The 14,564-nt window shown below is 44.2% G+C and overlaps 1 protein-coding gene across 6 annotated transcripts in view; it reads right to left on the bottom strand.

The window, feature by feature from the left end:
* The window catches only part of SMAP1 (small ArfGAP 1), a 176,340-nt gene that overhangs the window by 7,952 nt on the left and 153,824 nt on the right, over window positions 1–14,564 (bottom strand). For 4 of the 6 annotated variants that reach the window (XM_074368757.1, XM_074368756.1, XM_074368761.1 and 1 more), the window contains one exon: window positions 13,216–13,306. In XM_074368757.1, coding sequence (XP_074224858.1) covers window positions 13,216–13,306 — 91 coding nt within the window. The remainder of the gene's footprint in view (window positions 1–13,215; window positions 13,307–14,564) is intronic. The other 2 variants (XM_074368758.1, XM_074368760.1) reach the window with 1 other exon arrangement.

Genomic DNA, 14,564 nt, shown 5'->3' with positions numbered 1-14,564 from the left:
GTGGGGAGCTTTCTCTCAGACCTGACCAAGGTTTCCCTCTCTCCAGCCTCCGGATGGACACACATCTCAACATCCCTGCCCTCTCTCCTCTTTGCCTCACACTTCTCCCCAGATGATCCCCTCATATGATGGATTAAAACTCCCATCAATTTTCCTTGTTAGTAAAAAAGCTAGGCATTCACAGAACTGCTGAAGAACAAATCCTTTAACCTAAATGGAAAATTATCGGCCTTGCAAAATCGGTAAACACACCCTCCCAATGAGTTTTCCCACTGGATTTCACTGTTTGCTGACTTGACTTGCTGTATTTGGCTCACTAAACACACTCTCTAAAAATGACTGTTTCAATTCATCTCGAAACTTGTGGTTTTGCTTTTCAGTAGTTAAAAAGGACAAAGACTAGTTATCATTACCATACTTATGAAAATCACCTGCTTCCTGAACTTTTCCATGTTATTTCTGTCTCCATGAAAGATGGGAAGGGCATCTCCTTCCACTATCTCAGGGACAGAGAGCAGGGCAGAGATTAAAGACTCGCTCGATGTCACCTCTCTAGTAGCAAAACTCATACTAGAACCAAGTCTTCTGACCCCTCGACTAGAAACTGCTCTCTACTTTCAGCCACATGTCCTCAAAAGTCATGTCATTACAACTGTGTGTAATTACAAGAAATCACTTAAAACTTTGAAAATGAAAAGGCAATTTTTAAATAGTTTATCATTATTTGTACTAAAAGAAGCAGTGGCATAAACAGTTCAAAAACCATTCCACTGGGCCCTCACATTTCCCAACGCCCCCCTCCCCTCCCTGTCTTCCCACTAAGCCCCTTCATCTTCTGTTTCTAGTGAGGCATCCACGTGACAAGGTCATCAGTGAGCACGGACTGAGTGAAGTAAGTGTGGAATACAACCAGCCCCGGTGGTCAAGAGGATTCACAAGCCACTGCGAGTTCAGTGCATCCTTTTCACCAAGTGTCCCCTAACAGCACAATCTGCTGATTAAAAGCTCAGAGGCCACAAAAGCCATAGAATACCAAGATGTTAAAAAAGTCCTTCAGATAAATATTCAAAAACTTAGAATCAGTCTTATTCAAATTAAATGGTTTAAATAGTGTAGATCACTATAATTTAAGCAAAATAATTAAATCCACATGGGTTACACTTTGTGCGTACAGATACATGCGCGCAAGCGCGCTCACATCCGGCCCCCGCAACCCTCCCCCACCCCCACCCGTGACAAATGGAAGCCTGTCTGTCTTCCAGGGTGGAGGGAACCAAGCACTAGCCTACACACGCCTCTAGGAGAGAAGTGGATGTCTGTGCAGACAAGGCTTCGGGATCCAGCGCGGCGCCGCTCTGTGTGAGTGCGCTGATCCTCCAGGGCTGCAGAGCGGGCGGGGCGGCCGCAGCGGGAGGAGGCGGCAGCCCCCTTTAATCAGTATGCAGAAACGAGCTGGTGGACAGTAAAAATAACGGGAGACCCAGAGTACAAGAAAAGCCTAAGGCAAGTGGAAGATATGTGGCTGGGGACAACAACATAAAGAAGGATAATAAAGCACAAAGGACCTCTTGAAAAGGCAATGAGCAAACAGAAGAAATCAGGACAGTGCAGTAAAATGGAGAAGGAATTTCAATCTTAAAGGCAAGGCAGCAAGCCTACAGTTAGTTACTGTGGGTAACTATTTTCTTTCTACACTACCTTAAGATTTCAGACTAATGTTTTATCTGAAAACTGAGCTGATAGGTGACTGTTTCAGTGCTTCATACACATGGCAGAAATTTACAAGAAAAGGTTAAATGTTGTGAGCTAAAGAAAACAAGTTAAAAATCAGTGCTACATCTCACATGAACAGAAGGCACGCCCAGCATGCAGTTACTGGCCTACCGCACACCATGACACTGAGAGAGAGATGCTTAGTGAGAAGGTAACATTTCAAACATGACAAAAGTCATGAAGGCCTGTCTCCATCATCTAGACATCTTCGATGCAGCTGGGGATTCTATTAACTGTGGCTACACCAGAGCTCATGTGACACCAGAAACCCAAATGAGGACAGGTAAACAAGGTATTTAAAACAATATTTAGTGTCTTCTTGGGCCGTTCAAATGGCTCTGAATGATAATTTATGACAACAGTTTGGATTTTAATAATACATAGAGGAAGGAATTAGGTTTATTGATTTATTAAGAAAAAAAAACTTTTTTAAATAGAGGTGCTGGGGATTGAACCCAGGACCTCGTGCATGCTAAGCACGCGCTCTACCACTGAGCTCCGCCCTCCCTACCCAGTAACACATTTCTACTACTAACATTTTTAAGTTCTATTGCCAGGTACTCTGACAATGCTTTAGATAAAGTGTCTCAGTTTAATCCTCACATGACCTCTAGAGAGTTTCACAAAAGAAGACAAGTCTGGTGATGAAAACCCAGCTGCTCTCCCCATTTTGAGAAGCTCTTCCTGGTTCCCCCAGACAGAAACTGTGCCGCTTCCCCACCCTCATACAGCGGTTCACGGGGCCGCTGCCCTGCCTCCTAGAAAAGCGCACGCCCCCCAGCCTGGGCCCCATGCTCAGCCTCAGCCCCTCTGAGGCGGTGATGACCCCTGAGGCCGAGACCCAGCAGCTCGTCCACTGCAGCCACCCCGCCCACAGCTGGCCAGGCAGGCCTGCACTCCTCCCGCCCAAATCCAGGGGCTGCAAAGTGGTGGCCTTCCAAGGGCCTTAACAATTTTCTTTTCAGTTTTGGATGGTATCTCAGTACACTGAGTTTGCCGGGCACCCGCCAGAGTGCTCCAAGCCTCTTCACTGCACCCCAGAACCAGGCTTACAGCCTAGAACAACCCGTCATCCACTCCCTCCTGTCCTCTCCTCAGAAAGAGAGAATGCAGCTGCCTCCTTAAGTAATGCCTGGCACACAGCAAATGCCCCCCAAAAGACAGATGAATTGAGATGCTTTCCGACCATCGATTATGAGAGGATTTCTTGGTGATGGCAGCATCTTGGGGAAACACAACTATCAGGGAGGTGATCCTACCTCTGACGGGAGAAAACGTGAAATAAAGACACTGATTTTGAAAAGCACCAGTGGTCTGGTGGCAAGTCCCTTAGTCCTTGCCCTACTCTATACCCTGACATTTGGCCCCGGCTGATCCTTCCTTCCTGGAAGTCTGGTCCTGTGAGTCTGGGGCCACATTCTCCCCAAGACCCTGCAGCCACTGCTGCTGCCGCCCTCGCTGGCTCCCCTTCCTCTCTCACAGCAGCACCCCACACAGCTGTCTGCCTGGGATTCAACAACTGCTTCCTGACCTGAGTCCCTGCCCTGGGGTTCCTCTCTCCAGATCACAAAGAAGACAAAGCAGTTGGAATGCTCTCTAAATCAGAACTCCATCCTGCAGAGCTACTTGGCTCACGGCTGGGAGCATCACTGTCACCACAGTAGCACACACGCCGACTCCCACCCGCGGGTCAGTCCCCCGTCCCTGCCCAGTCCCTGCCCACCGCCCAGGGCCGGAACCGACCTCCCTCCCCTCCCTTTCCCTCCAGACCCGGGCCAGGCATGCGATCACAGCACCTGCCAGGCACTCGGAAGCTGTCTGCTCAGTAAGATGCAGATAGATGGGTTTTAAATCACAAGCTGCTCTACAAAGGAAAGGCCCTAGGAGCTGGTTTATCTGGGGAGGTGCTCATCTTCTCCAACTGTTATTCGCTCTAAGGATGACCTCCAGAACACAGACTTTGTTCAGCGTGGGTTTGCAGAGTATTAAAAAACTCATGTGCTCCTCCTCTGACTAGCAGCAGCAGGAAAACTAAGCTTTGAATTGAGGATAATAAAACTTGACTTGTGAATTTTAGCATTAAGCCAGATTTCAAACTGAATTTTCACAACCAGTTTCCTGCATAACCCCACTCTTTTCCTGGGGACAGTTCTCTGTCTCTTCAGGCTGGGATTTGTACTCACCCCCCACCTTGCACGACTGTATACACACAGAGCTGCATTCTCTGGAATCTACTAGGATTCCGGGAACTCTGCTGGTGCCCAATAAATATTAATTGAATTCATCCTTTACTTGAATGTCAGAGGCATTAGCTGGTCATAATCTACTTGCACAAATAATAAAAAATGTCAAAGAGCAGCATGAGAGTCTGTGTAGTATCTAGTTTAAGGCAGATAAGAACATGATAAGTAAGTGGATGGTACGTTTTTCATTACTGCTTCTGACTGAGCATGAACACTCAGCCTTGAGTACACTCTTGCTACAATGAAAGCTGCCAAGTCTAATTCTTCATCAGTAACTACTGAGGCATCATCTCCAGGGAGGAATGAATTTAAAGTGGAAACAGCGCTGACTGAAGAAGGCTGATTCCGTGAGATGCAGGGATGCCCCCCTTAATGGCAAAACTCCTTCTTAAAGCTTTACAAATGTTCATGTCACTCAAGAACTTTTTATTTTCTATCAAGCGACCATTTCAAGCTTTTTCCTTAATAAAAATCTTACTTGGAATTCCTTTGTATTAAAACACACACCTGCTTTATGAAATGAAATAAACACCTGTGTGTGTTACTCTGTAAATTTAAGTCACAAAGGTTCATTTGAAGCATATTAAAATTTTCAAGGTTCATATTGTCTTCAAATGCTTAAAAAAAGATATGTGAGAGATTAAGTGGAGTTATTTATTTTCAATTTTTTAGTTAATTTTTCTTACTGCTGAATAGGTGGCATTTAGGCTAATTTACTAAACCGACTGAAGTGATCTTAAAAGTTGCCCTTAACCCTCTTGCCCTGCTTCTCCCCCACTTTCCAAGCCCCTCCAGGCTGCACGGTCCTGCAGCGTGGTGGACTTTGGAGCGGGGATCCCCTCGGGGATGGGCGCACCGATGCTGTGAGAGGGGCTGTCCATCTTTCAGGGGACACACACACTGATTTACAGCTGTGGTCTGAAACTGCTGAGAAGGGGTTTAAGGAGAAAACTTTGTAGAACTGATTTTTTAAAAAATTATACATATACATATATAACACATTATTTATATATGTATATAACATATATATACTTTATATATATATAAGAAATATGTATCTCAAATACTTCTGTACCATTTTTACAACCTTGAGAGACAAGAACTATATAACTATGAAACCAAACTGTACAAAACAAACTTCTTTTGAAATGTTTGACTAGTGGTGACCGACTCGATTTCTCTGCGGCCACCCAATTCCCTTAGTGTTTTCCTGGGGCTGCAGATCCTCCGGGGGCTTTGCAATCAGCTTCTGGCACAGCCCGAGCACCTCCTCTGCACACCCCTTCAAAGGCACGCACTCCCTCCCTGGTCTCCTCTGACAGGGTTCGGGCCGCGGTCCCGGGGCACTCTGCGTGCAGGTTACTGTGCTCTGTGTTTCACACTCAGCCATTCCTTTATACTCTGGCCAACAATCAGGTTAAGGTTCTTATTTTCATCTCCCAGACGAAGATGCTCGAGCCCAAACTCCAGGTCCTGCCTCCAAGTCCAGTACCCATCATGACACAAAACTGCCAGCTGTCTACAGGACACATGGCTCTAAGGTCCACTTTGTGTAGTTCCGTGTCACCTGGGAGTCTGAGAATTTCATTTTCTGTTAGAGCTCAACATGATGTAATGGTGAAGAATATGGGTCTGGCTCTGTAATCTACTAGCTATGTGACTTTGGGCAAATTACTGAACCTCTCTGTGCCTCAGTTTCTTCATTTGGAAAATGGAAACAATGACAGTTCATCACCCTTAGGGTTGCTGCAAAGATCCAATAAATAAATACCCGTAAACACTCAAAACAGTGCCTGGCACACAGGATACACTATCTCAATGCTTCTTAAAGTAACCAGATAATATATAATTAATACTTGATTCCAACATCTTGTTTCGGTCCATTGTAAGAGCTGAGACTGGACTTTGGTCAGACTTAGGCTTGAACCCCAGTTCTATCATCCAGAAGTTGTGACTTGGAAGTTAACTTCTGTTAGCTTCAGTTTGCCTGTTTAAAACAATAACAACAAAAAAGAGAGCGAGAGAGAAGGAAAAGGGGTGTCTGTGTGTAAAATACCCTCCACTGTAAGGGTGATCACAAGGATGAAATGCACCTGCGCCAGCTGCCACACAGGCGCTCCTTGCTGAGGAGGCTGGCCTCCACTCCAGAGCCTCCACATTGTTTCCCAGCCTCTCCTGCAACGAGAAAGGCCGCAGAACCAATTCTGGCCAGAGGGACCCTGAGAACCCTGCTGGGGGGCATTTTCTGGGAAAGGCTTTGCTTCCTGAGAAAAGAAACTTGTGACAAGAAACCACCCTTGGGATGTGGTCCCATGAAGACAAGGTACTGGGAATGGCATCGCCCCTTTGTTGACCACGAGGGCACAAGCCTGAAGGTGGAAGCAGTGCTCTGGGGGTGACAGACTGGACACAAGGGAAGAGGAGCCTGGCTCCTGACCTCACTGCTCCACCTGAACTGCTGCACTTCCACGTTTCAGTCCAGTCCAATCAGAAAACGTCCTGAGTTTCAGCCACTTTTAGGCTTTCAGTTACTTGTGATCTGAAGTAGCCTGGTCAAAACTCTAATTCAAAAAGATTCGTGCACCTCAATGTTCATAGCAGCACTATTTGCAATAGTCAAGACATAGAAGCAACATAAATGTCCATCAACAGGTGACTGGATAAAGAAGATGTGGTATATTTATACAATGGAATACTACTTAGCTAAAAAAAGAATGAAATAATGCCATTTGTAGCAACATGGATGGACCCAGAAATCACCATACTAAGTAAAGTAAGTCAGACAAAGAAAGACCAATATCATATGATGTCACTTATATGTGGAATCTAAAAAAAAAAAAAGGACAGAAATGAACTTACTTATAAAACAGAGACTCACAGACACAGAAAATAAACTTACGGTTACCAGAGGGGAAAGGGGGAAGAGAGGGATAAGTTTGGGAACTGCAGATACTACTACTGAATATAAAATAGATAAACAACAAGGCCCTACTATGTAGCACAAGAAACTGTATTCAATACCTTGTAATAGCCTATAATGGAAAAGAATATGAAAAGGAGCATATATATATATATATATATGTATAACTGAATCACTACGCTGTACATCAGAAGTCAGGTGTGATCACAGAAAGAAAACCGACTCCAAGACCTCCTTTTTGAAAGAATAACTATAGTCTGTTATTATCCTTTGTTGAACATACTTTTTGGAGCAGAAATGATACAAGTTTTTGTTAGGTTCTAAGCCATATCTGAAAAACAGAACAGACCATAAAGTTACTTTGGGCACTTGTCCTAGATGAGTATTCCTCTTCTTCAGCCCGCTCCCCACAGAAAAGGGGTGTGTGCGCAACTACACAATGCTCCCCGGACAGGCTCAGTGCACGGGACACAGTGGCGATCCAGGCTGCTGCCACGTCTGGCCTGCATTCAGTCAGCTCACTAACTTGTTTCACTTTAGAGCATATGGACTTTGCAAAACAGACATATATTTCCCTGTAGGAACCTTCTGCTTTAAAGGTAACTAAAGTACTTTCTGTGGATGTTTTATCCTTTAGTATGTTTCTGTCCAGAAAATCTTCTAAAAGCAAAAAAAATTTTAGAGAAAAAAGATAATGAATTCCTCTTTATCATTATATAAAATTGGGATATATGTTACTACATAATTAAGGAGGTTTTATACTAATAACCATGTTTAACTAGCACTGTCAACCCACCTGAACTTGGCTATTGTGATAGGTTCAAGATTTTATTTCCTGAAACACACGCGTGAAATAATGCCCAATGTTGTATGCTCCTTTGAGCTTTTCAATTAAGAAAAAACTGAGGAGGTGTTGGGAAAACTTGACAGCAGCATGTAAAAACAATGAAGCTAGAACACTCCCTTACACCATACACAAAAATAAACTCAAAATGGATCAAAGACTTAAACATAAGACAAGATACAATAAATCTTCTAGAGGAAAATATAGGCAAAACACTATCTGACATACATCTCAAAAATTTTCTCCTAGAAGAAATAAAAGCAAGAATAAACAAATGGGACCTAATGAAACTTAAAAGCTTCTGCACAGCAAAGGAAACCATAAGTAAAACAGAAAGATAACCTATGGAATGGGAGAAAATTTTTGCAGATGAAACCGACAAAGGCTTGATCTCCAGAATATACAAGCAGCTTATAAAGCTCAATAAGAAAAAAACAAACAACCCAATCCAAAAATGGGCAGAAGACCTAAACAAGCAATTCTCCAAGGAAGACATACAAATGATCAATAGACACATGAAAAAATGCTCAAAATCACTAATTATCAGAGAAATGCAAATCAAAACTACAATGAGGTATCACCTCACACCAGTCAGAATGGCCATCATTCAAAAATCCACAAATGACAAATGCTGGAGAGGCTGTGGAGAAAAGGGAACCCTCCTTCACTGCTGGTGGGAATGCAGTTTGGTGCAGCCACTGTAGAAAACAGTATGGAGATTCCTCAAAAGACTAGGAATAGACTTACCATATGACCCAGGAATCCTGCTCCTGGGCATATATCCAGAAGGAACCCTAATTCAGGATGACACCTGCACCCCAATGTTCATAGCAGCACTATTTACAATAGCCAAGACATGGAAACAGCCTAAATGTCCATCAACAGATGACTGGATAAAGAAGAGGTGGTATATTTATACAACGGAATACTACTCAGCCATAAAAACTGACAACATAACACCATTTGCAGCAACATGGATGCTCCTGGAGAATGTCATTCTAAGTGAAGTTAGCCAGAAAGAGAAAGAAAAATACCATATGAGATCGCTCATAGGTGGACTCTAACAAACAAACAAACAAACAAACAAACAAACAAACAAAGCATAAATACAAAACAGAAATAGACTCACAGACATAGAATACAAACTTGTGGTTGCCAAGGGGGTGGGGGGTGGGAAAAGATAGACTGGGATTTCAAAATTGTAGAATAGATAAACAAGATTATACTGTATAGCACAGGGAAATATATACAAGATCTTATGGTAGCTCACAGAGAAAAAAATGTGACAATGAATATATATATGTTCATGGATAACTGAAAAATTGTGCTCTACACTGGAATTTGACACAACATTGTAAAATAATTATAAATCAATAAAAAATGTTAAAACAAAAACAAAAACAGAAATAAAAACTGAGGAAACCTCTGCCTCCAATCTGTACAGAGTTCTGTATTTAAGATAATTTAAAATAAAACATACGAAATGTTCAGGCAGAAACTTCCCTAGAGTAAAGTGAGCAAACCTAAGAATATTGCTATTTAAGCAGTGAACACATTCTGAGCTAGATTTTAGCTCACACTTGATTCTTCGTGAGGTCCTTGGAGAGGGGTAAGAGGGTGCGGTCCTCTGGAATGTTCTCTCAGGTCCCCCCAGTCACAGACACCTGTTTGTGCCCGACGGGCCTGCAGCTGAAGCCTCCTGACAAGAGACCGATGTCTGGGCAGGGCACTTGGGGCACACAGGGCGGCGGAGGTCTAGTGAGAAACTGACCTGAAACCTGCAAGGGCACATTTGACACCAGCAGTTTATGTCAGAGCAGGGGCTCACCCTTTCAGATTTTATTCTCAGATGGGGGCTTCTATAAAAAGGAAAAAGAAGCACTGCTGAATGAAAGTATTAAAGTCGTTCTTGCAGGTCTGATCAGGAGCACAGGGCAGCAAACTACAGCCCCTGCCTGTTTCGAAAGTTCAGCAGAGTCCAGCCACCCTCCCCGTCGGGTTCCAGACTTGCTTCTGGCCACGTGCTCATGACAGTGGGAGAGCTGAGCAGTCGCAGGACAGGCTACACGACCTGCGTAGATAAAAACATCTGACCCTTTTCAGAAGAAATTTGCTGACCCTTGCTAAAAAGTATATAGAGAGCATTTTACGTTTAACCTTGGGGTGGGGAGTAGACCAGGAAAGTTGAGCTGAAGAAAATCGGTTTATCTTCAGTCACTAAGTTGAAAAAAAGAGACATATCAAAGTGCCATTTAAAGGGAAGATCTAATTTCTAAAAAAAGATTACTATTACCCTATGATGAGACTATTAAAAGTGATCCTGAATACAGACAGTAAACCTGGGATTCACAGTCCTCTGTGGCTGTGTAACTAAACTAACCTTGTGGAGTTTTGTTTGTATTTTCTGCAAATGTTTTAAGATAATGCCTCTTCTGGTCTCATTCATAAGGGGATATGCCGTCATTTTTGCATGACCATAAACCATCTTACAAGGCACCTGCTCCCTACTCCCCACCATGTTTTGGTTTACAGGGGAAAACCAGAGTGGCAGGCCCACCCTGGGCAGAAGAAAAATTGTCCACTGCCCAAAAGAGACACCAGTTATCAATCCTGATTTAGGACCACCGTTTGTTATGAGCTGAAAGGGACCTTGGATTCTCTGTGGCCTGCTCAACTTCCATGAACTCATCAAATCTCTTGCTTAACACAGTTTTAAAAAGTCTGAAAATATTTTTTAAAAGAGTTTAAGTTACTGATAACCAGCAGGAGTGAAAAGTGGGGTGTGCTCTGGGTTAGACACCCCATGTCCTGCTGCTAAATCTCCATCGGCAAGACTCCAAACTCCCTCTTCCTGACCCCATCCCCCACCCTGCCACCTCTGGAACTCGTCCAGTGTAGGACCTAAAACTGTCAGTCCCCAGCCAACTCCCCTGTACATCCCTAATCTCTTCTTCACACAGCCCTCACCTTCCCGCCCATGCAAACCTCAGTTCTCCCCTGATGACACTGTTCCTGAACTCTCCCATCGTCTAGAGACTCCTAGACCCACAAGTGGGGGAAATAAACATTAACTGACACCAGCCCTCACTGACGATCACAGAAACAGACACCAGAAGAAGGCGAAGCCACCACCAAACCCTAAACCCAGTGACTGTGAGGCAGTGGGTGGGGAGACAGGGAAGCACTTATGGGAGCTTGAAAAGCAGAGACAAACAAGTGATGGTGAGACAGGCGTACCCAGCAATAACCTGGAAGGCAGAAAACGTACCAATGAGGTTCCGGCAGAGATGCCCCAGCTGACCATGCTCCCAAGAGTAAGAGAACTCAACGTTTATGATGTCAGCTGCTGAGCTCCAGGAGTTCCTGACTCTGCAACATCACTGTAGCAACAGTGGAGTATCTGAGGCCTGTCACCCTATCTGTGCAATGGATCCCATCAAGACATCAGTACAGCAACCTTTCTTGTCCCAACTGAGCAGATTCGCCTGTTCCACAGGCTCATTACCCAAGGGAAACATCCTATGATTTCAGTGGGTCAGCAAATCCTATTGGCTCTGTCTTTAAAATACACCCAGAACCTGACTGCTTCTGACAACTTCCAATGCCATCCCCTACCCTAAGCCACACTCCCCTCACCTGTATGACCATCACAGCTTCCTCACTGTCTGCCTCCAGCCCTGGCCTGCTACAATCTACGCCTAACACGGTAGCTGTAAGAATTCTCTAAACACTCAAGTCAGATTATGTGCCTCTTTCCTCCAGTCCCTCCAACGCATTCCCAGGATGCTCAGAATAAAGTCCATGTCCTGACACAGCATGCCCGGCTCCCTCTCGGTCAGCACTCTCCCCCAGCCAGCCTCTCAGCTCCTCCTCGCTGGTCCCGCGGCTGCCGGGCCGTTACACTCGCTGTGTCACCTCCACGGGTCCAGGGAGCCACAACTTCTGCAGGTCTTCGCTCCCATGATGGCTCAGTGAGGCCCCTACCCCTCACCCTACTTGAAATGACGACCACTCTTTCCTGTTTTCTTTCACCTACAGCCCTTACCGTACGTGGCCCATGATGTATTTCACTTAACCGTTTCCCCAGACTGAGTGCAGACTCCAAAAGGTCAGATATTGTAACCTGTGTTCTCTGCCCAGTGCCTACAAGGGTGCCCAGCACACAGCAGACCCTTTATGAAGAGACGCTGGATCAGTGAGGGGGCTTCTGGGCTAAGAGTCAGGCCTGGTTTGTATCTTACATTTCTAAGTTATAAACTGATCAACCGGACTCTCGAACCGGAGAGGAAATGCTGCAGTGAAGACAACAATGCTCATAGTCTTAGTTAAGATGTTGTCTTACTTTGGTAATAAGCCTTTTTTCTTTTCTCTCATTTACAGCAAAGCTAATAAAACAATTACGAGGACTGGAATTCAACATAATTATATTCAGGGCCCCTGAAATGAGCCCTATTTTCAAAATTATAGTTATTGTTTATATTTCTAATACACCACTTATTTTCACCACCACAGACCGTCATTACCTATAGGAAGTATGTGTGCATGACATACCAGCTTCCTAGGAAACGAATGAAACATTCAACTGTAATTCGTAACACAGAAAACAATTTACTCAATAAGGATGAGGATCAGTTTTTGGAAAGCAGTGTATGAAGTTCAACTCTACCTTTCAGCTCTCTCATTCTTTTCCTTTAATTGTTAATCTCTCCCTAAACTGAAAAATTTTTTTCTAAATTAATTACTGCCAAAGGCTCCAACAGCACTAAAAAATAAGCATTTATCAAGCTATTTTGGAAGGAAGAGGAGACAGTGTAAGAGGAGCTGACAGTACTTGCAGACGGGGACAGGGAAGCATGCTCGCCCCCCAGGCAGGCAGCATCTGCCTGTCAGCAGGGGGCAGAGACCACGCAAGCGGCGGGGAGCACCTCCTGCCACCGTCAGACATACGAGGGAACCTAGCCGCCAGAGCTGCGTGTAAGGCGTGCCGCTCCAGGTAACCAAAATAAAGTTCACTTTAAAACCGCACATTTTACAGTAAGGCTACCCCAGAATTATTTTGCTAAGGGAAGCCCCCAACAGCAAAACGAAATAATGAGGGGCAGGCGGGTAGCAAGGGGGCGAGAAAAAAGAATCTACTCTTCGTTTTAAATGTTGAAATGTCACAGTCCACCAAGCCTTTGAAGGTACTCTGCCATCTCCTCTCTCCCCAGGGAACTCATTACTTGTGTTTCGGCGAAGGCACGGCTGACAGACACTAGCTCCCTTATTAAAGATTTCCCTTCTTGTGGGAACGCAGCAAACTAATGACACCATTTTCAAATTCAGTTACCAGGTATCTCTGGGGCATACTGACAATAAAGCCATTACATTCACTTCAAGTAAAGGTGTCAACTGTTTTGTAACTCATCTTGTGGCTGGTGGCTTTCATCACTTACCGAGTCCTAGAAGGTCCACCGTGGGCTCTGCAGCTTTCTTAGGGCTGGTGCTTTTTTTAGGCTCCAATTGCTGATCTTCTTTCTTCTGTAGCTTGAAAGTAAATAATGAGATTTATTATTTTTTTACATCAACCAAACAAGACTTTCAGGCCCCAATTAATTACACATCTTTACTGGTAAAGTTAGTGCAACAAATCACACGAAGCACAGTGTTATAGAGCCCAGGGCATTTATCATCATAAAAAAACTAGTAAACACCATCACTGACTTCAAATGATGAACTTTACATATTAGACCCCAAAACAGTGAATATACAAATGGAATCCTAGTGTAACGGTTCTCAGCCACTTCAGCCCTTCGTGTGAACAGCCCACATTTCACACCACTCACTTGCTGGCTGCTGCTGAGCAGAAGCGGGCGGCCCTGGGGTCACTGCGGGTGGGGAGGCAGCCCCGCACTGGTGGGACGTCACCGGATGTGCGACAGACCTCGTGTCACTGCCCTTCTCCTACTGTGCTCCACTGATTTTGCGTTCTTTCTGCGCTGAAGGTGGGTGGGGACCCTGCATGGAGCAAGGATACTGGTGCCATTTTTCCAACAGCGTTTGCTCACTTTGTGTCCCTGTGTCACACTCTGGCAATTATCGCAAAATTTCAAACTTGTCATTATATTTGTTATGGTGATCTGTGATCACTGATCGTCGATGTTACTCTGTAATTGTTTTGGGAGTCATGAACCAAGTCCGTACAAGACCACAAACTTAATAAATGTTGTGTATGTTCTGACTGCTCCTGGGTTCAATCCCCAGAACCTCAATTAAAAACAAATAAATAAGTAAACCTAATTACCTCCCCCCAAAAAATACAATTAAAAAATAATTTAAAAAATTTTTAAAAATAACTGTCAAATTGTTCTTATGACTACTAGAATAACAATTAAGGTAATAGAAGCAGACCAGTTTTTGGTCTGGCATGTAAGCAACTCCATCTTAACACAAGTAAAAAGCTGAAACAACTAAAAAATCAATAGCTCTTCTTAGATCCATCAAAAAAGTAAGGTCACAGGGCAAACCACAGCCGCCCCAATTGGAGAAACAGAAGAATCCAAAGAATTATGATTTACTAGAGCAGAAACCAGCACCAGAGAAGTATTTGTCAATCCCTAAATGTGCCTAAAAAATGACGTATTGATTATTTTGAACTAAAGTTGCTGGAGAAACAGCCAGTGGGGGAAAAAAAAAGATATTAAGAAAAAACCCCAAACACTCTGACCCTCCTCTGAAAGCAGGAAAAAACCTCCCCTGTGATGGTGCCCTTCCTGTACCAGGACCCAGTGAGGAAACCAGGGCT

The sequence above is a fragment of the Camelus bactrianus genome, chromosome 8, assembly GCF_048773025.1.
Source record: "Camelus bactrianus isolate YW-2024 breed Bactrian camel chromosome 8, ASM4877302v1, whole genome shotgun sequence".
Classification (NCBI taxonomy): Eukaryota; Metazoa; Chordata; class Mammalia; order Artiodactyla; family Camelidae; genus Camelus; species Camelus bactrianus.
The sequence above is the reverse complement of the archived record's forward strand: the minus strand, read 5'-3'. Positions and strand labels throughout refer to the sequence as shown.